The sequence below is a fragment of the Myotis brandtii genome, unplaced genomic scaffold (assembly GCF_000412655.1).
Source record: "Myotis brandtii unplaced genomic scaffold, ASM41265v1 scaffold6959, whole genome shotgun sequence".
Classification (NCBI taxonomy): Eukaryota; Metazoa; Chordata; class Mammalia; order Chiroptera; family Vespertilionidae; genus Myotis; species Myotis brandtii.
The window spans coordinates 46,343-71,022 of NW_005370719.1; the positions used below are offsets into that span (position 1 = coordinate 46,343).

Here is a 24,680-nt window from a genome sequence, read left to right on the forward strand (position 1 = left end):
TGGAGGTGATGGAGGTGGAGGTGGAGGTGAAGGTGGTGGTGGTGGAGGTGGAGGTGGAGGTGGTGGTGGTGGTGGAGGTGGTGGTGGTGGTGGTTGAGGTGCGGCGGCGGTGGAGCCTAACTAATGCGTGGGATGAGGCCACAGCAGGGACGGTGAAACCCGTGGCCACAGCCCACACCGAGGCCTTAGGGGAGAGGCAGTGTGGTCCATGAGCCGTGACGAAGCGTAGGCTTCTCAGTGAGGGGCAGGGAGGACCCACCTTCACACCCAGACCTTGGAAATGGGCAAACGTGGAGATATTTGAGTCTCATTACCCGCTTCATTCTGACATCATGGTGCAAAGATAGTGGCTGCCGAAGCCCCCGACTCAGCTCCCACACCCCCACATCTCAGCTGTGGGACCACGGCCACGTCACTGTCAGGGGCTGGGGAACAATGACACTACCTCACAGTAGATGTGAAGACAATACAAGAAGGGCCCCCAGTCTGATACCTGCCTCTTCCCCTCACCTCCTTCTTGGCCGTGGAGCCGGGGTTTGCAGCTGCTTAAACCAGGCCCTGGGACACACTGCTCGGCTGGGTCCGGGCTGCTCCACCTCGCACCACTGACCTCGGACAGGCAGCTATTGGGAGGGTGTCTAGCAGCACCCCTACACTCCACCACTGGATTCCAGTGGCACCCCCGCACGCCATTGTGACAGCCAAAGATGCCTCATTCATTGCAGCATCCACGGGGTTGGGGAGCAAGGCAACACTGCCCGCAGTTGGGAACCACGGGTGAGAGAACAAGGAAGCCCCATTAGCTTAGCAGTGAGTGAGAGTAGGAACACCAACAAAATAGGAAGAAATGGCCTACAGCAGCTGCTCTGCACGAAACCCTCCAGGTAAACTGTACCCATGAACAGAAGGTGTGCCTTGACCTTAACAGGTGAGATGCCCAACTGCCTTCAACCCTAATGACCAGGGACCAGTTCCCTGGAATAGACGCCCTGCCTCTGAGAGCCTCGTCCCTGTGAGCTGCTGGAGATGCCGTAATTCCGGGTGTTTCCACAGGTGCACACGCACCGGCCACGGCCTTGCAAAGGCCAGAGACAGGAAGAACTGCCAGAGCAGACCCGCGGGCAGGCCCTTTGCCCAGAAGAGGCAGCACTTCCACGTGTGGGGGTGGGGTTGGGGGGACAGGTGACGGGATGTGCTTGGGTCTGGAGCTAAATCTACCGCCTGGCTGGACGCACCCCTGAGCAGGCCCCAGCAGTTCAGGGAGCTCAGTCAGAAGGCCAGGGGGCTCTGGCCTGAGGGCCTGGCGTCAGCCACACGGTCGATCATCACTGTCCCCGGGACTGAGGGGTCTCTCCTCCTCCCACCTGCAGTTCTCCAGGTGCTGGACAGACCTAACACATTAGACTTTTAATCCCCAATAGGCCACATGTGGCCCCCAGAGATTTTGTTTGGCTCACAAATTAGTTTCCAGATAATTTAAAAATCAGATTTTATATCTACTAATCTGATATATCCGCCATCTCCTGAAAAATGCAAAGGGCTGACAGCTGCAGTCCCACACAGCAGTCATCGCCTGGGGTGAGCAGTGGCGGCCTCTCAGACGGGCTCTGTGAGCTCCACTCCCCACCCCTCCCTGCTGTCATACCGTCAGGCTTTATCCCTTAAATGACCGCCTCTTTCCTACAGGCGCCTGGGTCTGCCCTGGTCCCAGTCGATAGGGGTACACCGGGGTGTTGCTCTGCTGACCCCAGATGCTGGGAAGGTGCCAAGCGTCAACAAGATGCTGAAGGATCACGAAGCAGGTCAGGAGGGGCCCTCCCATGGGGGCAAGTCTGTCCAATGAGGGTGTCAGTCCTGGTGGAAGCTGCTTCCTCTCCCGAACAGTAGCCCCGATTAATAAAGGTGGGGAGAAGAAGTGGAAGCTAAGAAAGCCTCGTGGAAAAGCCTGCCATGGGGAAAAGGTTTCCCCTCTAGCTTCTACAGGCGTGTCCAGGGACCCCTGACCTGGGGGAGGCATCAGTGCCTGGCCCTCTGTCGTGTGTAAATGAAGCACCAACACATCAGAAAGGGCCTCTGACCTAAGATATCCTAGGACCCGAGCGACTACGGTTCCCGTCACTGATGTCCAGCGCTCCTGACAGAACTAACTGCGCCCACCTCCCCACAGGACCCGAGCGACTACGGTTCCCGTCACTGACGTCCAGGCGAACTGTGCACAGCGCTCCTGACAGAACTAACTGCGCCCACCTCCCCATCACCTCTGACACCTGCAGGCCCCAGAGCCCAGTCCCCGGGAGGCCGGCCTGTCAGAGGCGGGGCACTTCTGAGCAGGGGGGAGCGAACCCCTTCCCACTGGGAGGCATGCCGGGCGGGCTAGGGCTGCCAGGCTGCTTCCCCGCCACAGCCCTCGACGACTTGTGCACAGGGCTCTCCACGCGAAGAGGGTGACAGTTGTGCTCTGCCACCTGCTCCGTGGTCCCAGCCAACTTGGCAGCGAAGAAGGAGGACAGCTTGCTATTCTTGACGCTCTGAGACTAGCTGCTAATTCGGCGGGAGGCTTCTCTGGGAAACACCTCCCCTCGCAACCGACCCAGTTCCTCCATCTCCTCCCCCCTGTGCTGGGCTGGTGCCACACCGCCACCCGATCCCCAGCTCCCTTATTCCCTGGGCACCCGCCCCACCTCTGTGACTCCCATTCCCAAGTTTGTGTCAGGAAATTGCTCCCCAAGGAGTGGGTGCAATCCCTAATTCCTGAAAGAGATGACTCTGGGATTTGAGAGCACGAAGTCAGAATTCCTGGGATTCTCAAGAATTCCCCAAATCATAACTTAGCCTGAAGATATTCCCAACGTTCTTCATACTATTTATTTATTATGGTGGAAAACTAAAATGATTTGCTTAACAAATAGGAAATATTTAGCTTGGTAGTATTTACCCAAATCATAGCCTGGAGCAAATATTCAAACACTGGAAAACACCAGTGAACACTGATGGGTACACTTTTGAATGACAACGCACAGAACCTCTTGTCCAAATCGAAATCGCTAGTATAATCCAAAAACTGCTATTTCTCGGACTACCCCTCACATCAAGCAGGCCGCGCACATAAATGTATTAGCATTTGTTTTATTTGCAGGAAGGCTCGTCGTTTGCAGCAGACAGAGCCAGAACACACACCAGTAACAGGGCAGCAGCTGGAAAAGCAAGACTAATGGGATCGTGACCACTTCCCGCCTATGAGCTCCTGTCCTGGTTCCTGGAAATGCTGACCTTCACCTCCAACTCTGTGTCCGCTCTTCCTGCTCCCGCGTCTCTCTCCTCCGTGTGGGTTCCTTCAAACCACGAATATTGATTATTGCACTTATTTTTCACAGGAGAATTACAATACTGTTTCCTGATTTCCTGACTGATTTTCCTGAGTTTTGGAAACGTAATGTTTCCAACCTGAGGACCTGATGCGAGCTCAGAGTATGCAATCCTAGAGCCCTCACACCTCTCTTGCTGGGCTCCCAACCTGCCCTCAGGGCCTCACCCAGATTTGGAAACGTAATGTTTCCAACCTGAGGACCTGATTCGAGCTCAGAGTATGCAATCCTAGAGCCCGTCACACCTCTTTTGCTGGGCTCCCAACCTGCCCTCAGGGCCTCACCCAGACCAGTTCCTGAACCCAGCCCCTCCTTTTCACCTCCCCTGCTCCCAAACCAGCTCCCCTCAGCCTCTTCGCCATCATTTGCCTAGACGTCCCGCCTCAGACACGTGGCAGCAGCCCCTTCTCTCTGGGCTACTATGAAAGCCCCCTGCCCCGACTCCCTTCCCTCCATCCCCAGCTGCCAGTGCGAGCTCCCCCCTCCCCCCGCGACGAGGCACAGACCTGCTCTCAGAGGCCTGCCAGGGCTTCCCTACTCAGAGACCAGGAAGGAAGCGCCCTCAGACCTGCCACCCTCAGGGCCCGGCCTTGCTTTCCAGAACAGCCTGACCACAGGGCGAGCGCCTGTTCCCTGCCACGGCAGATGACATGAGCTCCTTGAACTTGGCAGCTGTTCTGCACATCTGGAAAGAACAGCTCCCCCTTCTGTGTCTCTGAAAACTCTGCATATCATATTGGTATGGGATGGTGGGGTTTGTGATGCCTGAAAAATTTAAAACTGCACATGCTACTGGAGCCAGAATCTCTCCTAAGAACCAGTCATACAGACCTACCTGCCGAAACGTGTACCTAGGGAAATGTTCCTGGCAGCACTGTCAGAGGGGAAAATACCTGGAAACATCCTAAATGTTCAAACAGAGCAATGGTGCAGTGAGTTACAAAACAGCCATTGCAGTGGATACTATGTAGTTTTCAAAAAGAATGAGCCAGCTTTATAAATTCAAAAGGCAAACTATAGAACACTGTGTAGAGGGTGGCTCTGGCTTACATAAGTATCGACAATTTCTGCAGTTACATAAGGAACTGACGGGATCACGGGTGGGGGTGGGGGCACGAGGCACCGCAGAGGGCGTGTGACTTTGATTTTATCGTACATCTCTCTGTAGTGCTTCAGGTTTTTAATACCATAAGTTTATCACTTCCCCCAAAACGTCTGCTCCCAGACTCTCCTCCCCCGGGCTCCCTTTCTGCCGGTAAAGATAGTGACACACACAGAGCGTACTATGCGGAAGGGCTGCTCTAAAAGCCTGACATACTGTGCTCACGTCACCTTCACGCCACCCCATCCGGTGGATGCTACTGATGTGTCCACTGTACAGATGAGGACACTGAGGCCTCGGAAAGCCCGAGTGACCTTCTCGGGGCCACCCAGCTAGTCCATGGCAGGGCTGGGTACAGACTGGGCAGTCTGACACAGAACTAGGCGCTCTGCAGATTCCTGTAAAATACAGGAAAGACGTGCTGCCTTGTGGTATCATGACCTATGCAGATGTTGGCCCCTGAGTGCTGGGCCCACGCTTAGTCATCCGGGCCCTATAGAGAGTAGGTGCTCAATACGTGCTTATTGACTTGAGTACAGTTTATATCGAGCAGCTTGGGGCATCTGTATCTCTGCCTGGCCCAGCAGGAGGCTGCATGTCATAAAAGGCCTCTTCTCTCACACCTGGCAGCCAGTCCTCGTCACAATTGCTCATCACACTGCCTTCTCGTTACCTTGGCCAAGTCACCAACATCTCCTGCCAGGACCCTAAAAAAGCCCCGCAACCTGCCCCTTCAATTCCATTCACTATCCCACACCCAGAGTAAGATTTTATAAACATAAACCACGTCATGTCACACCCTGCCCCAAACCTTTTGGTGGCTTCCCAACTGACCTAGAATAAATTGCAGTCCCTGCCATGGCCTCCGAGGCCCTACCTCTATGGTCTGGCCCTGGCAGCCTCCTCCCCAGTCTCACTGCCCTGCTCGCTCTCTGTTCTGGCCACACTGGCATCATCGACACATTCAGCTTGCTCCTGCCTCAGGGCCTTTGCACTTACCATTCCCTGTCTGAACGCCCTTCCCCAAGAAATCCACAGGCTCTTCCCTCAGAGAGGCCTTTCCTGACCGTTTTATGGGAAACACCCTGTGTGATCCTCTAGTCCAGTGGTTGGCAAACTGTGGCTTGCGAGCCACATGCGGCTCTTGGCACCTTGAGTGTGGCTCTTCCACAAAATACCATGTGCGGGCGCACACGTATAGTGCGATTAAAACTTCGTGGCCAATGCACAGAAGTCAGTATTTTGTGGAAGAGCCACACTCAAGGGGCCAAAGAGCCGCATGTGGCTCGCAAGCCGCAGTTTGCCAACCACTGCTCTAGTCTCTAATACTCCATGACTTCTCTTCAAATTCATTTTCATTGATCAGTATATTATATGCTCATGTGTCCACTTTCCACCCCCTAGTGTGTAAAGGCAGAGGATTTTTTGCTGTTTTACATTTTGCTCTCTGCTATGTCCCCGGCACTTGTTGAGCGCTTAGTAGGTGCTCAGTAAGCAGTGGCTGGATGAGAGAGATGTTTGCTGAGTACAGGCCCCTCTGGGGGAACTTTCCATATATCACTCAGCAGAGTTGCTCCGGAGATGTTCCAGGTTCCCCCACTCTTTCTGGAAATTGTAAAAGCCACGCCCACCCCCCACTTCCCTCCCTCCTCTCTGTGGAAGTGGCCTCTCCTGTCACCACCCCATGGAAAGAAATGGCAGAAACAAGACACAATCCCTGTGATAGACAGGCTGCCTAGGAGACAGGAGGCTTCCTGAGTACTAGAGAGGAACTGCTGTCACCCTCATCACTTTCAGGAGTCATTCATCTCCCTCTCCTTGGGTGGGAGCCCTGTGGGTCTGGGGGCCAGCACCCTGGGGAATGAACTTTCAGATGCATCTCTTAACAGCCCATTTACATGTCATCCCTCAGGTGATAGGGCCCTAGTGCCCCAGGGGGAGGGGCCTCCTGTAAGGACCTTCCAAGGAAGGAGGAGCTGGTGTTTCCTGCAGAGAGAACTGGCCACTCAGAGGGAGGCTGCCATCCTGGCCAGGCCCCACCGCTCGCCTCCCTGGGAGCCAGAGCCCAGCTGCAGGCCCTCCCTCTCCTTGGGTGGGAGCCCTGTGGGTCTGGGGGCCAGCACCCTGGGGAATGAACTTTCAGATGCATCTCTTAACAGCCCATTTACATGTCATCCCTCAGGTGATAGGGCCCTAGTGCCCCAGGGGGAGGGGCCTCCTGTAAGGACCTTCCCAAGGAAGGGGAGCTGGTGTTTCCTGCAGAGAGAACTGGCCACTCAGAGGGAGGCTGCCATCCTGGCCGGCCCCACCGCTCGCCTCCCTGGGAGCCAGAGCCCAGCTGCAGGCCCTAGGTCCCTTCATCCAGAGCTGGATAAACTGTAGGGGACGGAGGGAGAGGGGGGCGGGCTTGCAGAAGAATCCATGCATAAGTTACAGGGATGCTGGCACTTCTCCCTCCACACACTAGGAAAGTCAGGCTCAGAGGCAAATCCTGGCCCAAGGTCACCTCCTCGGTGGCGGAGCTGGGACAATGGCTGACTCTGAGCCCCACACTTTCCATCTGGCTGCCACGGGTCTCAAAGGCACCTGTCTGCGAGGGCAGGCGGCTGGTGTGAATCAGGGACACCCGCCATGGGGGGAGGCCAGAGAGGGGCCAGACTGGGGTATTACCTCATCGAAAGTCACTCATATCTACACTAATAAAAGAGAAACATGGTAATTGGCGTACGACCGCTACCCTTTTCATTGGCTAATCAGTGAGTATATGCAAATTAACTGTCAGCCAAGATGGCGGCCGGCAGCCAGGCACTGAAGCGAGCACGAGGCTTGCTTGCTGCAGACTCCAACGTTCCCCGCCTCACTTGCCAGCCTCTCAGTTGCAACTCTAAGCAACTATATACTATGTTGCAAATAAGAAGGTAAACAAAACCCCAGAAAACAGCCGGACTGAAACCCAGCCGGACCGAAACATTGTATCCATCTTTTCAGCAGCGAGGCCTCAGAGCTAAAGCTGGCCCAGAAAAAAAAAAAAAAAAAAAAAAGAAAACAAGGAGCGGTTGGAAGCTTCAGTCACTCGCCAGCCGGAAAACAGCCCTCAGCCCCTCACCCAGACTGACCAGGCACCCCAGTGGGGACCCCCACCCTGATCCAGGACACCCTTCAGGGCAAACCAGCCAGCCCCCACCCGTGCACCAGGCCTCTATCCTATATAGTAAAAGGGTAATAGGCCTCCCAGCACCGGGATCAGCGGAGCAGCGAGGCTCCCGGCACCGGGATCAGCATGACAGGGGGCAGCGCCCCAAATCCCCTGATGGGCCCTGCTCTGTGAGTGACAGGGGGCAGCGCCCCAAACCCCTGATTGGCCCTGCTCTGTGAGTGACAGGGGGCAGCGCCCCAACCCCCTGATCAGCCCTGCTCTGTGAGTGACAGGGGGCAGCGCCCCAACCCCCTGATCGGCCCTGCTCTGTGAGTGACAGGGGGCAGCGCCCCAACCCCCTGATCGGCCCTGCTCTGTGAGTGACAGGGGGCAGCGCCCCAACCCCCTGATCGGCCCTGCTCTGTGGGTGATAGAGGGTGGCGCCCCAACCCCCCTCCACGGGCCTTGCTCTGTGTGTGACAGGGTAGAGCCATAACCTCCCCATTGGCCCTGCCCTGAGTGTGACAGGGTGCAGCGCCCCAACCCCCTGATCCGCCCTGCTCTGTGTGTGACAGGGGGCGGTGCCCCAACTCCCCTATCGGCCCTACTCTGTGAGTGACAGGGGGGAGCTCCTCAACCCCCTGATCGGCCCTGCTCTGTGGGTGATAGAGGGTGGCGCCCCAACCCCCCTCCACGGGCCTTGCTCTGTGTGTGACAGGGTAGAGCCATAACCTCCCCATTGGCCCTGCCCTGAGTGTGACAGGGTGCAGCGCCCCAACCCCCTGATCCGCCCTGCTCTGTGTGTGACAGGGGGCGGTGCCCCAACTCCCCTATCGGCCCTACTCTGTGAGTGACAGGGGGGAGCTCCTCAACCCCCTGATCGGCCCTGCTCTGTGGGTGATAGAGGGTGGCGCCCCAACCCCCCTCCACGGGCCTTGCTCTGTGTGTGACAGGGTAGAGCCATAACCTCCCCATTGGCCCTGCCCTGAGTGTGACAGGGTGCAGCGCCCCAACCCCCTGATCCGCCCTGCTCTGTGTGTGACAGGGGGCGGTGCCCCAACTCCCCTATCGGCCCTACTCTGTGAGTGACAGGGGGGAGCTCCTCAACCCCCTGATCGGCCCTGCTCTGTGGGTGATAGAAGGTGGCACCCCAACCCCCCTCCACGAGCGACAATCCATAATTTACCTACCAGAAAATAACCCCCTTTTTTAAATTGAGGTATAATTGACATAAAACATTAGAAAATAACCAGGTTTTTTAAATTGAGGTATAATTGACATAAAACATTATATTAGTTTCAGGTGTATAACATGACTCCATATCTGTGTATATCGCAAAATGATCACAATAAACTAGTCAACATCCATCCCCATACAGAATAACACAATTATTTTCTATTTCATTTTATTTGTGTTTATGTATTTTTCATATTTTACTTTAAAACGCTGTCCGCACTTCAGCAGCCTGCCAGTTTTGAGACCCATGAAGGGATATGCCATCCTTCCTGGCACTGGGTGGTGCTGAAGACTTACACCTGGAAGGTTGGGCTGGTCCACAAAGCAAAGTGAGGTCAGGGTTCCTCGGAAGGAACTTGTAAAGCGAAAGGAACGGACTTAGGTCCGGTGACCTCTGGTGGTGCACAGGCTGGGCCATCTCGCCCCGAGCTAAACCCCCGCTCCCTGGCAGCTCCTATTTCAGCAGAACACACATTTCTCCACGGTGAGAGTGGCTGTGGCAGCAGGGGGGGCGGGGCGTGGGGAAGACACCCGGCACACATTCTCTGCCAGGCCAGCTGGGGATCTGTGCAGTGACCTACATAACTCTCCCTCCACCCCCGTAACACTCTCTCCCCTCAAGGAATGGCAGAACATGTGCTTTTCCCAGGCAGAAGTCCCTCTGCGGAGAAAGCCCGTTTTATTAACACGCTAAATGACAGCACGGCAAATCAGTCCAGCCCTCACTGATCTCCGGGCCAGTCCGCAGAACGGGTTCTTGGAATCCAAGCCTCCCTTCACTGCAATGCTTTCAGAAGCACACCTGACATTTCCCTCCGTGTCTGCTCCCATCTGCCACGTGGCACGTCTCGGTGGACACCTTTCTCTGGATGCCAGGGCAACGCAAAGATGGGGCTCCCCAAAGAAGAAGGTGTTGGGGGCCTGCCATTCATCCACTCCCCATTGTGGTGGGCGGATGCTGGTCCCCACCTGGGCCAGACTGATGCACAGAGTTCAAAATGGAAAAGAAAGAGCCGCTTCCTCCTGTCCTACTTCCCAATACAGACTGCGGCTGGTGTGAGCAAGAAGGCAACGGGAGGCAGGGAGACTTAGAGGAAAAAATTCAACCTGCTGATTCTTCAACAATCAGATCTGTGCAGATGGCACAATACGGGGAAGTCCTGGCGCCCCTTGCAGAGCAGAGGAAATACTGACACAGTGAACAGAAAAAAATGAGCCGGAAGGTGTGTGCGAAAGCAGGTCCATCTAAGATTGGACTCCAGGCTGCACAACCTGAAAGTTTTAAGGCATATTTATGAAAAAATAAAACCAAAACACAAAACAACCCACACACCACCACAGGAAAACCACGAGCAAATCTACCACAGGCTTTTAGCCCCTGCCCATCTTCCCCCTCTCGCCCCAAACTGGACAGGGACCAGCTTTTCTGCAGGTAGCAGTGGACTAGCTCACAGAACATGCAAGGGAGCACAAGGGTGAGCCAAGTGCATCATGGGGAACATGCACGGTCGGGGCCTCGCATCAAACCCTGTAGGAGAGGCCGCCTGCGCAGTGGGTAACAGGAGGGCTGCAGGCAATGTGCCTGAGTGATGCCGCTTGAATACAAGAACAGCAAGGAAAGCTCCACTCCAAGACCAAGAGACAATGGTGGGGTGGGCTCCGAGGGGACGGCAACACTGTCAGGCGGGGCTGTGGCCTGTGGGGCTGAGCGGGAATGGCCGTGCGTATTTGCCATCCCGGCTGCCAGAACAACGCACCACACAGTAATTGTGGTGTAAGCACCTGGCATTACTCCTCCCAGCTCTGGAGGCTGCCGTCCAAGGTCCGGGTGCTGCGGAGCCGGTTCCAGGAGAAGGGGCAGCCTTCCCTGCTTGCAGGCAGCTGCCTGCGCACTGTGCCCTCACATGGCAGAGAGGCACTCCGTCTCCTCCTCCTCCTCTCACAGGGCACTATGTCAGCAGGCCCAGCCATTGTAAAAGACCCCAAATGCCACCCCGGGGAGGACAGGACTGCAACATATGAATGGGGGGCGGGGTTTGCACAAACACCCACTCCATAACAAAGAGTGACCAATTCTCATTTCAAGAGGAACTTGATATCTGATTTTTTAAAAATCTGACACCTAATTGTTTGCTGTTGGCAATATTTCAATTAAGAAAAACAAATAATAAAACCCCACTGGACTGGTCAAATAAAGCAGGTCCTAGGGTCAGGCTCAATCCACTGGTTGTGGGCTTGTCACCCAAACCCCAAAACATGGGCCCTGGCACCAAACAGCCCAGGCTGCCATGTGCTGGTGAGTGACCCTGGGGTCAGCCAGGTAACCCCTCAGCGCCTCACTCTCCTCATCAGTTCTAGCTGGAACCTTATAAAGTTGTCCTCTGATTGACAATGTTGTAAGGTCCCACCTAACAAAATGGAGACACGGTGCCCACCCGGTCGGCCCTCAGGGAGACCAGGCAGGTCAATGTTCAGCCAGTGCCCACAGCACATGCCCACCAGACGCAGGTGTGGAGGAAGCGGCACACGCCCCATAAACACGACCATGCATGTTCAGTAGCTACAGCGGATCTTTAGGGTCCTGAGTCACCCTTTGAAAGAGCTGAGGAAATCTGTCAAGATTTATTTTTTAAAAAAATGCTTTTCCGGGTTTATTTCCTCAGCCAAGAGAGTGTTTATAAAACCGGAGCTCTCTTAGGGTGAGGTCGGAGCTGAAATAGTCTCAATGGTGCTCATGGGAGCACATACCGGAAATGGTCACGCGGCAGTTCACCCGCTCCTCTCCCGTCCCCCACGTGCAACAGTCCGCACATCCCACCTGTAACCCCCTCCTCAGAAAGACGAAGGTGGAGAGGGCTGCTTGACCTGGAACTGCGAGGAAAGCCACCAGGGAAAGCTGTTTAATTACCTGGGTGCCAGCCCAGACCAACGTTCAGCCAGAAATCTCATGTCAATATTGTGTCATTTGCCACCATCCCCGACTGAACCCTTTGTATTTTTAAAGGCCATGAAATGGAACCTGTATTCCCTGTGCTAATCAGGCACACAAGGTTCCTTTCCCGCCTCTGATTAATGGCACCAGCGGGCTGAGGCTGTGCCACTCACTGAGACGCTCTCATTAGCACACGATTTTCACAACTCCGGCGGCCAATGTTTGCTAACGCCTGGCACGACCAGAGACTTGGGCAGTGCCAGCAGGAAGGCCACCCGCTCGCCTGTGCGGGGCAGTGTTTTCTCCTTTCTTAGCATCAGAGCCTAAGGACCAGCGCTCTAACTCGATGTTCGCCAGGGAACTTAGCCAAGCGCACAGGACTCAGGGGAGGTTAATTTCTGTCCACACCACGGGCGGGGCCACCTTTCTGCGGGTGGGACTCCTTGGTGAACGCGCGCGGCCCTTTCCAAGCAGCGAGCTCCGGCCTGGCATCCCAGGCACCTGGTGTATCTACTCGGAAGGCAGCAGCGTGACACCAGCACACCCCCGCACAGAGGCCTCAGACCATTAGGAAAACGACAGCAACCAGACTGGCTACAATTTCAAAGGCCCCACGCAGGGAAGAGGGGCAGTGCTGGGAATTCGCCTTGGAAATGTTGGGAAGTGCACCCCCAAAGCAGCGCCCCCACCTTCAGAAGCAGAAACAGGCCCCCTGTTATGTGATGGCCACACTGTTAGAATGGATCAGACCCCCAGCCTCAGCACACCCTGGAGAGAGCGTCGGAGAAAGGAAACTCGTTTATCCCAGCAGATCACAGACTCTGACCAGTGCTTCTCAATGACAAGTCCCAATCCTGTTCCGGGGAGCCACAGCCTTGCTATTGCTTCCATCTTGGGTTTCCATTATGATGACAACATGTTAGAAGTAATGAAACTATATTCACCACCTGAAGACTCTGTGAAAACCAAGGGCTGCTTCATCATCCCAGGTCTCCACATCCAAGGAGGTGAATGTCTCAGGCTGGAGATTTGTTAGGAAAACATGGACTCGCCAGCGACCAGGTGATGCACCGTGACGGCCACCTGCTTCAAGGTGCCGCACAAGCAGGTGTTTCCAGGCACTGTGACCCGAGAACCACGGGGAGGAAGAGGTCAGCAGGCTGACACCGGCATGGCACATGCAAACACAAGACCTGCCACACGCCTCTGTGAGCAAAGCCTGGTCTCAGAAAACACAGCAGCACTGCACAGACAGCTGCGAATCGTAACTGTCCTGTAAGTGCTTAACACGTAAGCGTCTTTAACTTCTTACTCTTATAAGGAGGTGTATGAATAAGGAATTTATGCTAATTTTAAGTCTGTCCTTACATAAGCAATATTAATATGGAAATCATGTCAGTTGGTACCAGTGGGAGCCTGAGAACTTTCCTTGGGTTCACTACCCGAGCTGAGAGACTGTCGCTCTGACCACCTGTGGGCTGCAGGGAATATGAGTCCCCCCTGTGATCGCAGTGTATGAAAGTATGAAACCACACAGCCCCGCATTCTCTTGCAGACCTCAAATCTACATTTCTCCTTTGCAAACTTTCATGAGCCCTTCAGGAACGCCAAAGCGCATGGCCCGAGTCTCCCTGTCGGCGCCTCCCACGACTCCTGGTGCACCTGGGCCCAGGGTGTCTAGGACACAGGCCGCTGGCTGCCCCGCCATGGAAAAGGAGGAAGGATGTGAGGGCAGAGCGCGTCCCACGGATGGTACTCACACGAAGAAGGGCATCAGCTGAACCAGGGTCTCCTTCTTGGGGCTGGCGGCAAACTCGGGGACGGCCTGGATGACTTTGTTCATGACACTGCGCAGGTAGCTCTGCAGCTGCTTCCTCCGCTCCTCCACGAACTTGGCGTCCTGGGGAGACAGACAGGGGCGCTCCGTCAAAGCCTCCTCGCCGACACCACTCCCCACAGCACACACCGGGCCCTCGCCACCAGACAGCTCACGTTTATCGAATGATCACACACACAAAGAGCATCTCAGGCTTTACACGTGTGACCACATTTAATGACAGGGACGATGCTCATGAAATTAGGTGTGAGTGCAGGTCCAGCGAACTCCCTCAGTGTGTTCCCAGAACTGAATGAAGTCTCAGCGACTCTCGCTGTTACTGAGTACCCGCCATGTGCCAGATGTGGTGCCAGGGACTCAGGGTGCACCAGCACACACACAGTGTGGCCCTGGTGGAGTCCCAGGCCAGCAGGGGGGCACAGATAAAACCAGTGACCACACAGGTCAGTGTGGAATTGTTAATCACACCAAGTGCCACCCTGGAGAGAGGGCGCTTAATTTTGCCTTCACAGGAATTTTCCTAAATAAAAACCTATTACCACTATTTAACAAAGATTTCATTGATAAACAAATTCCACCTTCTCTTGAAAACCCAGGAGACATGGCAGCACAGTCCTCCCCACCCCACAGGCGCAGGCCTGGACCCTCCCCTCCCTGCTCCAGGCCCCCTGCTCACCGCTCTAACACCCGCCCCCCCTGCCCCCCGGCCAGCTTCCCAGGCATGCACCTCTGCAGTTGCTCGGGGATGGACCTGTGTCATCATCTGCTGTCCCTGTCTTGAAATTCTTAATAATTTTAGAACATGGGGCCCCCGTTTTCCTGTTGCCCTGGGCCCCACAGATCCTGTAGCCCGTCCCATAGCGAGGGGCAGGGAAGGCCTTCTCTAGTGAGGCTCCCACTGCACCGGAGGCCAAGGGGGGCAACAGAGCAGAGAGGGAGGCTGAAGAGCAGGGTCGTTCATCCCACAAGAATAGGAGGAGTGCACTCTGATTAATCTCCATGTCAAACTGCGGCCGAGAGAGGACTGGGCGGCGCATCCACGGGGTCCATAGATGGACTGGGCCTCACCGCCCCCCCCCTCACCCTGGGTCACCACAGAGCCGGCCCCGCAGGCCCCAGTGACAGCTGCTGGGTGAGGCCCCGCCCAGGATGACCTGGTCTCTGAGAGCCCCCTAAGGCCCTGCCAAGGACCCCAGCATGGCAGGGAGATTCTTTAAGAAGTGCCAGATTTAGCAAATAAAGACACAGGATGCCCAGTGGCATTTGAATTATGATAAGCAGTGAGTCATTTTTCAGTTTTCATAATTCAATATTCAATAATTCATAATTCAATAATTTTTCATTGTTCCACTGTGCACCACACAATAGAACCTTTCCATGCAATATTTGGGACACACTGGAACTAGGGAATTATTCATTGTTTATCTGAAATGAAATGTCACTGGCTGCCCTGCATTCACCTGGCCGCCCCCTGAGCACAGGCGGGAGGAAGAAACGCAGGGCAGGAGCCAGGCCATTCAAGGTCACAGCAAGGCTTCCAGCCCAGAGTCACTCCCTGGTGATGCCTCTGTGGGACCTTCCCTCTGCCCCCCCCCCACTCCCCCCGAGTGGCAGCCATGGGACACTGTGAGGGCCGCTCCCCTCACGCAGGAGCAGTCCCAGGCGGGAGGGAAGGAGGAGGGGGCTGGCGGGCGGCGTGGATGCCCAGAATGGGCAGAGTGGAGGCACGGCCAGGAGAGCCACAGGCCCTCGCTCGGCCCACAGTGGGGCCCAGGCCCTGTTCCGGGGCCTGAATGCCAGGCCCAGGCTGACCGCTGCCTGGAATGAGCTCACGGTTCATCATGTGCCTCCTCTACTCGATGGACAGTCCCAGGAAGGGGGGACCTTAGCTGTCTTGTTCACCCTACACTGCAGAGCTGAGCACAGTGCTCAGCGCTCACGAGCCCCCGCAAATATTTGCTGCAAGAACTAATAAATGTGGGGGTAGATTTAGGGCAGCGGTTCTCAACCTGTGGGTCGCAACCCCTTTGGGGGTCTAACGATTCTTTCACAGGGGTCGCCTAAGACCATCCTGCATATCAGATATTTACATTACGATTCATAACAGTAGCAACATTACAGTTAGGAAGTAGCAACGAAAATAATTTTATGGTTGGGTCACAACATGAGGAACTGTATTTAAAGGGCCAGAAGGTTGAGAACCACTGATTTAGGGGAAGCGAGGCAGCCACCAGGAGAATGGCTTGGAGGCTGTTGCCAAGTCCAGACAAGAGATGGCAAAGACACCCACCATGGAGTGGAAGGGAGAGAAGAAGGCTGGCCTGTGGACCAGCTCCCTGGTCCCAAATCCTCTGGGCAGGGAGCAAAGGGCAGAAGACCAGTAATAAGTGAGCAAAGACAGGGAGCTGGTCCCTCCGAGACCCCATTTGTCACACGGGGCTCCGGAGGAGAGCAGCATCCGGTGGGGGCCTGTCCCACTGGGTGGCGTGCAGCGCTGAGGGAGCCGTGGGTGTTTGTGAGATGTTTGCTTGGGCTCCTGGGGCTGCAGCTGAAATGGCACAAGAAGCGATGGGACTGAGGGAAGCCCGGCTCGGAGAACCTGCCAGCTCTCTGTGACCGCTTAGGGGTCCTCGTGCTGTGGCCTGCCGCCGTTCTGTGCGGCATCCCCACCACAGTATTTCTGTCAGTTATGTTTACAGGTAGTAACAGAGAGCATGGGAGTGAGTCTTCACCTTACAAAAGAACATTCGGGACTATTTTAATGGAAGCATTTTTTTTCCCTCCAAAAAGGTTAATTTTATTTTGAGCTTCAAGAAGATGAAGACACCATCATACTAAGAATAACTATTTTTGAAACAGCAGGATGTTGTGAAGAAGATGACAAGCTATGGTTTCCAGGACAAGTGCTTAGGCCCTGCCCCTGCACTATTACAATTTTTGTGTCCAGCCCAGGGCATCTTCTCAACCACGTGCCCCTCTCCAAGGGGCCTCCCCAGGAGCCACCCTTCACATGAGCTGCAGGTGGGCACAGGGACTGCGTCCCCAGACTTCCTACTTCCATCTCAGAAAAATATGGTTTTCCCAAGATAAGTAGAAGGCCCCTCCTTCAGGAGCAGCAAGCAGCTCGGCCCTGAGGAGAGACGGCAGCTCCAGAGTCAGCAGATTGAAAGCATGTCACTGGCTAGAGCGTCCGGAACACTGACGAGGCCTCGGGAGCCAGCACGAAGGCCCTCTGGCTCTGAGAGTCCCTCCCACGCCCAGTTCTGATGAGACGGGGCACAAAGGAAGACAAGATTTCCCAGCATCTGCAGTGGGATGGGAGCCACAAACCAGGCGTGGCCAGGGCGACGTGAGTGGGGGTGAGGCAGCCACGTCCGGGTGCAGCCACACAAGGAACATGCTGGGAAACCCCCTTCCCTCCCCAGCAACGTGTGTAGGCCACACGTGGAGAAGGCAGAACCACTGGAAAGGAGGGTGGCCAAAGGCACCCGGTCTGCCTGGGGCTGTGGCATGAATGAGAAGTGCCTCCAGGGCTGACAGGTTTACACCACCGCCTGAGGGGCACTCGTGCTAATTATGCTGATGCCCGCCGCTCACTCAGTGCAGCTGCACGTGCAGGCCCTGTGCATGCAGCGTGCCTGAGGGAGTGCACACCGCAGAGGATGCAGCCCTGCCTGCAGGGGCAGAGTCCAGCAGAGAGAGGAGACAAAAGCGGGGTCAGGGACACAGAGTGACCAGTGCTCCTTGGAGCGGGTGTGGGTGAACCTAGGAGGGAGGAGACTCCGCCTGGGAGGCAGTGCTGTTGAGGGTGAGGCCTGCAGGCTGAGAGGCAGGAAATACACAGGATAAACTCAACATGGGTTAAAGACCTAAATGTAAGACTGGAAACCACAAAAATCCCAGAAGGAAACACAGGCAGTAAAATCTCGGACATTTCTTGTAGCAATATTTTTTCTGATATGTCTCCTCGGGCAGGGAGACAAAGAAGAAAACAAACGGGACTGCATCAAGCTAAACAGCTGACACAGCAAAGGAAACATCAACAAAATGAAAAGATAACCCACTGCACAGGAGAACATATTTGCCAATGATACATCTGATAAGGGGTTAATCTCCAAAATTTATAAAGAACTCATACAACTCAACACAAAAAAACCCCCAAACAATCCAATTAAAAAATGGGCAAAAGACCTGGATAGACATTTCTCCAAAGAGAACATACAGATGCCCAACAGACATATGAAAAGATGCTCAATGTCTCTAACCATCAGAGAGATGCAAACTAAAACCATAATGAGGTATCACCTCACACCTGTCAGAATGGCTGTCATCAACAAATCAACCATCAGTGTTGGTGAGGATGGAGAAAAGGGAACACCCATGCACTGCTGGTGGGAATGCAGATGGTACAGCACTGTGGAAAACAGTATGGAGTTTCCTCAAATAATTAAAAATGGAATTGCCTTAGGACCCAGAAATTCCACTTCTGAGAATATATCCAAAGAAACCCGAAACATTATTTCAAAAGAATATATGCACCCGTATGTTCATTGCAGCATTAGTTACAATAGCCAAGATTTCTAAGGAGCCCAAGTGCCCATCAGTAGATGAGTGGATTAAAAAGCTGTGGTGGCCCGGCTGGTGTGACTCAGTGGTTGAACTGCCGCCCTCTATTTTGTGTAGAACAAACTGTGTGGCTGAAGGCAAAGAAACCATGAACCCCACCTTCCTAATGGGGAACAGAAAGTCCGGAGGCACTGAAAACATCCTCACAAGAGCAGCACAGAGAGCAGCAGCAGGAATGAGAGTAAAATAATGACACTAGTGATAACAGCCAGCACGTCTACCGCAGGCCACTCTGTCTTCAGCGTTGCTCCTGTTACCTGGGTTCATCCTCTAGACGACTTTCTAAGGAGGGTCTGTTACCGTCCCCATCTCCCAGGTGAGGAATGGGAGGTGCAGGGAGCAGCAACACTCACCCAAGCGCGGATCTGACAAATGAGAGACCTGGCATACAACCCAGGTCCTCCGCTCCATCACGGCATGTGCCACTGCCCCCCAGGGAGGCGGGGGCACTGGAAACCTGCCTTCCTCATCATGTCTGAGACGGGCCTTCCCACCCGGCACACATGAGCTGTATGAGCTGTAGCCTGTGATGGGAAGACAGAGCGCTGACTCAAGAGGACATCACAGGCCCCGTCCTCGCCACATTTTCCCATGAAAAAGGCCACAGGGCTTAGCGACACTAAATTCCAACGTGCTCGTCCTGTGGTCCAGACACCCTCCTCTTCCTGCTCAGCCTGTCCCAGGTGATCCCCACTGCTTACAGGTCTTACTCGAAAATGGGGGTGACAGAGCAGGCCCCCAGGACTGAGCAGCTTAGGGGGACACACCATGTGAAGCCAGGATAGCCGCACACATGGTATCCGTGCGGTGTTAACTGTCAGAGCAGGACCCACCTGCAGTGAGGGCGGACCCCCAAACCTTCATTGTGAACACAGGTCTCCATTTTAGGAAAGGAACAGGGTCCACGCGGGGTTTGAGGTACATTTACTCCCCCCCACGACGAGGACAGCGACGATACCCTTTATTTTGAGTTTGCTGTGGGCCAAGCACTGTGTGAAATGTTGCCTGGCATTACTTTATGAACTACATACTAATATCCCCATTTTGCAGATGAAGAAATCGAGGCTCCAAGAGATTAAGTGCCTTCTCTACAGGGACTCAGCTGGCGAGGAAGAGCTTGGATTTCTAGCTGTGTCCATTGGATTCAGCTCATAACCACGATGAGCTCTGACTCTGAGGATCAACAACCACAGGAGACCTATAGCTTTGCTAAAAACAGAAGTGAAACACAAACAGGTCCTGCAGGTCACAGAGCGTGAACAAAACACCATAATTCTGAAAACCTCCTCTTGGCATAGCAGTGTTTATGGCTGGGTGAATTCCCGTCTTTATAGCAACAGAACCCCGTCCGTGGGAGGGTGGAGTGGGTGCGGAGCTTCCTGGCAGCCTCATTTATTGAACGGGCAGGATACGGTGGCCTGTCCCCGACGGGGGGAGCAGGTCTAAGATGCCTCTTCTGCCTCCACGGGGCCGGCATGGGCTGGGCCTCGGCAGGACACAACGAAGGGTTTCGTGGCAGGAGAGCAGCAGGCTCAGGCGCAGCTAAAGCCTGTGTTTCTGTTACTGACTGTGCAGCCCAGGGAAGCTGCAGGCTGGACCTCTGGGAGGAGGGAAGGCTGGCTCAGGCACTTTTGGGAAGAAGTCAGGTAGGAAACAGGACACTGCCCATGTGCAAAGGTGTCCCCCCAGGAGATGCAGACCCCCGAGCTAGAAGGGGCAGAGGGAGACACGGGCAAAGGAGGGGCAGCTTGGACAGGGCCAGCCACTGCTTCAATCCCGGAAACGCTGCCAGGTCACCTGGATGATGTGACCTCTCAGGTTAAAACACTGAAAATAATTGTAAAAACACCGAAGATCAGGTGGATCAAAGAAAACAAAGCGTGCAGGCCACACGGAGCCACCAATTTAAGACGACTTATCCCACGCTCCTCACCTTAGAACGCTTTCCACAGGTTCACGGAGCCAGGCTCGGGGTTGGGATTCTGTAGGAAAGCAGTGCGGTGCCCCCCAGAGTCACCCAGAGCTGCTCAGTCCGGCGGCTGCTGCGCCGAGTTACTCCGCCTCCCTGCACCTCCAGGTCCTCGTCGGAGCGAGGCAGGTGTGAGTGCCCACTTCAGAGGATTGCTGGGCCAAGTCACGCTTGTAAAGCAAAAACTGGGCTGTTCCCAGCACACAGCAAACACTCAATACAAACACACAACGAATTTCCTTTCTAGAAGCAAGCACAATTCAGGTTCCTTCGGCCTGTAACATGACCATCTTTCAGGAAGCCGACAATATTTGGTGAAAATAAATAAAGTGGACCACATGACCCAGCAATTCCATCCAGTGTGTCCCAGAGGACTTCTACTGGACCGGGAGGCCACACGCAGGAGACTGACTGTGTGCTGTCCTGGCATGGTGAGGGGCCAGCAGCCACTTGGGAAGGGACCGTGAAATGTGGTGGACGCACCCCTGAAATGTAGCTAACAGTACAGAAGCAAAGTGGAGGCACACAGCCACAGGAGTGGAGCCGACAGAAAAAACACTACTGCGCAAGGCCACCTAAGTACATTAAAAACACAACAGCACAACGCATTCTAGAAGGAAACGAGCCCACTGGCACAGCTGCTGTGTTGGGAGAACAGGAGACTGAGGATGAGAGAGAAACACAGGGCCGAGGCCTCAGCAACCGAGGGGCCCGTGTCTTAGGAGCTGAGGTCCAAAGAGGGAAATGAAAGGGAGAGAGGTGGTGCTTCCCGTCGGCACCTGCTTACTCCATCAGACACAAAGACCCCGAGGGACCTGGTGCAGACGTGTTCTGGCCTGGCAAAGCTCCAGTGCAAGTCCAGGGCTGAGACCGAGCTGTGCCACTGCAGGAAGTGCAGGGTGCTCCCTGTCCTCAGGTCCCAGTCTCCCCAGGTGCCCTGGACCCCACTCGCTTCCCCTCTACGCATGCGTCCTGGCTGTGCTTGCCCTGGACCTGCACATTGACTGCTGGGCTGACAGATGGCTCGCACATGCCGGCCCTCGTTAGAGACGGGCGAGCTCCCTCGTTTCACAGTCTACTGACAACGTGATGGTCATACGGGGTCTGGTTTAGAGATTCTCGAAGGCTTTAATGGCAGTGGCGGCAGCATTATGTGCCACCATCTCGAACTGTCCTGATTGTCGCCGTGTCACCAGATGCATTCTGCACGCTGACGCCACAGGCTGAAATGGCAGGATGGGCAAAGGGCGGCAGAATCGCGGCAGAATGTTAGCACCAGCCAATTCGTATTGGATGCCAGGAACTGAGTGCAGGCTCTTACGAGTATTACATCTAACCCTAATAACATTCCAAAGATGAAGCTCGAAGAGGTAAGTACTGTGGCCCAAATCACACAGCGGAGGAGGGGCCGAGCCAGGAGAGGGCTGTCCCAGAGCCCACCTCCCTCCCTCTGCAGAGCCAGCGTGCCCGGGGAGGCCCTGGCAAGGTGGGCAAGGCCGGGAGGAGCAAGCTGGTTTCAAAGCCAAGTCAGAGGAGGCGGGAGGCCTCTGCATCCCTCTCTAGGGCAAGTGGGCAGATGCACACACTCCAAAGCCACACCCACATGGCAATACCCAACCCCCTGTTCTCCCAGGGCCGGGGTGAAGGCGCAGGATGGACAAGACCCAGAACGTTCCAGCAGACCCTGGAAAAGGGGGTGAGGGGTGCAGTCACAGTGCCAGCTCCTCCCGCTGTCCTGGGAAGCTGCAAATCTGCACTGTTAGGTTAAATCTCTCAGCTCTCAAATCAGTTGGCAGCTCATTTAAATGCTTAAACATCTTGGTGCAGACCAAAGAAAATACATCTACAGGCCACCCAGAAGCAACAGAAACAGGCAGTTCCTTAAAAAACTGGCCTCTGCAAGTGGCTCCCTCCACTGTGGAGTTCCAGCTGTGCTCCTGAGAGGGTGTGAGGGCTCCCTGCTTCCAAAGGCCATGCACCGGCTAAGAAACAACCCAGACATCTGGGAAGGGGTGCCGCCCGCTCGCCCCAGGGGAGGGCAGGGCAGGGCAGGGATGGCACTACGGCGCCATTCCCCGGGACTGCTGCCCGGATTGTGACTGCTGTAGTCTGAATGCCCAGCACACCCACCCGCGCCTCAACGTTCAAATGTAGCATTTTACCTAAGCCTCAAAAACATGCCTCAAAAACACACTTCTCAGGGGAGGGTGGTAGGTCCACTTTACAGACAAGTTAACGTGTCCACAGTCACACTAGAATGGGCAGAGCTGGAACGTCCAGGGCCAGGACTCTCTGTCCCACACTGCCCCTCGGTTTATAGGGGAACTTGACAATACTTTCCTTCCAGGTGGTAGGTCACTTTACAGACAAGTTAACGTGTCCACAGTCACACTAGAATGGGCAGAGCTGGAACGTCCAGGGCCAGGACTCTCTGTCCCACACTGCCCCTCGGTTTATAGGGGAACTTGACAATACTTTCCTTCCATTCAAAAACTGTCATTGAGCCACCCCCACGCTGGGGCTAGTGGGATGAGAGATGTGGAGGACAGGAGCCCTACCTTTTAGGCCACTTGAGTTTAATGCAAACCTGACCCATTTTTATCTGCAATACTTCTGACACCAGTGGGTTTCTTTTGCACAACAATCACCAATTCCCCACCCTTTCAGGCACTAGCTTGGTACTTTTGACCAACTGGCTATAAATCAGAGGTTCCCATGACCTTTCTTTGGGTTCAATAATTTGCTAGAATGGCTCATGGAACTCAGGAGAATGAACAGTGCTTCCAACTGTTAGACCAAGTTACCATGTGACCCAGCAAGTCCACTTCTGGGTGGAATGAAATGAAACCACAAAAACACGCTTCTCAGGGGAGGGTGGCAGGTCCACTTTACAGACAAGTTAACGTGTCCACAGTCACACTAGAATGGGCAGAGCTGGAACGTCCAGGGCCAGGACTCGCTGCCCCACACTGCCCCTCGGTTTATAGGGGAACTTGACAAAACTTTCCTTCCATTCAAAAACTGTCATTGAGCCGCCCCCACGCTGGGGCTGGTGGGATGAGAGATGTGGAGGACAGGAGCCCTACCTTTTAGGCCACTTGAGTTTAATGCAAACCTGACCCATTTTTATCTGCAATACTTCTGACACCAGTGGGTTTCTTTTGCACAACAATCACCAATTCCCCACCCTTTCAGGCACTAGCTTGGTACTTTTGACCAACTGGCTATAAATCAGAGGTTCCCATGACCTTTCTTTGGGTTCAATAATTTGCTAGAATGGCTCATGGAACTCAGGAGAATGAACATTGCTTCCAACTGTTAGACCAAGTTACCATGTGACCCAGCAAGTCCACTTCTGGGTGGAATGAAATGAAACCAAAGGGAAATGAAAACATATGTCCACACAAAAACTTGCACACAAATGTCCACAGAAAACTATTTTATCAACAGCCAAAAAAATGGACACAACCCAAATGTCTATCCATGGATTAATGGATAGACAAGTGTGGCATATGCACACAATGGGACAGTATTTGGCAATAGAAAGGAAGTACTGATGCATGCTACAACATAGCATGGAAACATTACGATTTTGTGAAGTCACAAAAGATTATATAGTATATGATCCCACTTATATGAAATTTCCAGAATAGGCAAATCTACAAAAGGTAGAGTAAAGCTGTTTTAAAAAAGAAGAGAATAGGCACATAACCCAGGCAGGTCTGATCCCAGGATTTTTGCTGAAACTCCTGGGAAAAGGCGCTCTCTCCCTCCTGGGGTTGCTTTCCGAAGGCACTGCCAGGGGCTCTCCCTGGAGAAAGCCTGTCTGAGATGAAGTCGGCACAGAGGAAGGCAGAGGAGAGAGGGGAGGAGAGACCAGGTTCTGATGGGTCACAGGAGCCTGGGCCGGTTGTGCCAAAGCTCACTCCATTCCTGCTCTTCAATCACATCCATCACCCTCTGTGCCTGTCCATGTGGGAGGACTTCTTCTGAGTTCCTCATGGAAATTTTGACTCTTCTCTGGCATCCTCCACTCTGACTGTTCAGGTCACACCCTCCCTCCACTGGCTCCCCACCCTGGAGCCCCCCATTGCCCCAATACCCCAACTCTCCCAATGCACAGGCTTCTCTGAAAACCCTCTCTCCATGGCGGCAGCCTCCCTAAACCTCACCTGCCTCCTTTTAGCCAGACACCCCCCCACCTCGCCGGCACCTGGAGCAGGGCTCCATACTCAGCTGCTTAAAAATAAACACGAGCTGTATTATTTCCAGTGAATTTTCCCACCTTATTAATTATGTATCTACCACCTGCTTCACACAAAAAAGGAACTCGGCAGGGAGGACTAGGGAAGAGTAAGGCAGCTGGAAAGTGTGGTGGTGGGAGTGGCCCCCACCAGGGCATGGAGCTGTGGCCGAGCGTGGGGGAGAGGCCCTGGGAGGAGGGGGAGAGACCCTTGGGGGAGGGGGAGGGCCCTGG

General features: G+C 54.5%; 1 protein-coding gene across 1 annotated transcript in view; it reads right to left on the reverse strand.

Annotated features, from left to right (window-relative positions):
• The window catches only part of LOC102251878 (sorting nexin-29-like), a 136,059-nt gene that overhangs the window by 41,256 nt on the left and 70,123 nt on the right, over nt 1-24,680 (reverse strand). Inside the window, exon 4 of the mRNA XM_014529776.1 lies at nt 13,532-13,671. Coding sequence (XP_014385262.1) covers nt 13,532-13,671 — 140 coding nt within the window. The remainder of the gene's footprint in view (nt 1-13,531; nt 13,672-24,680) is intronic.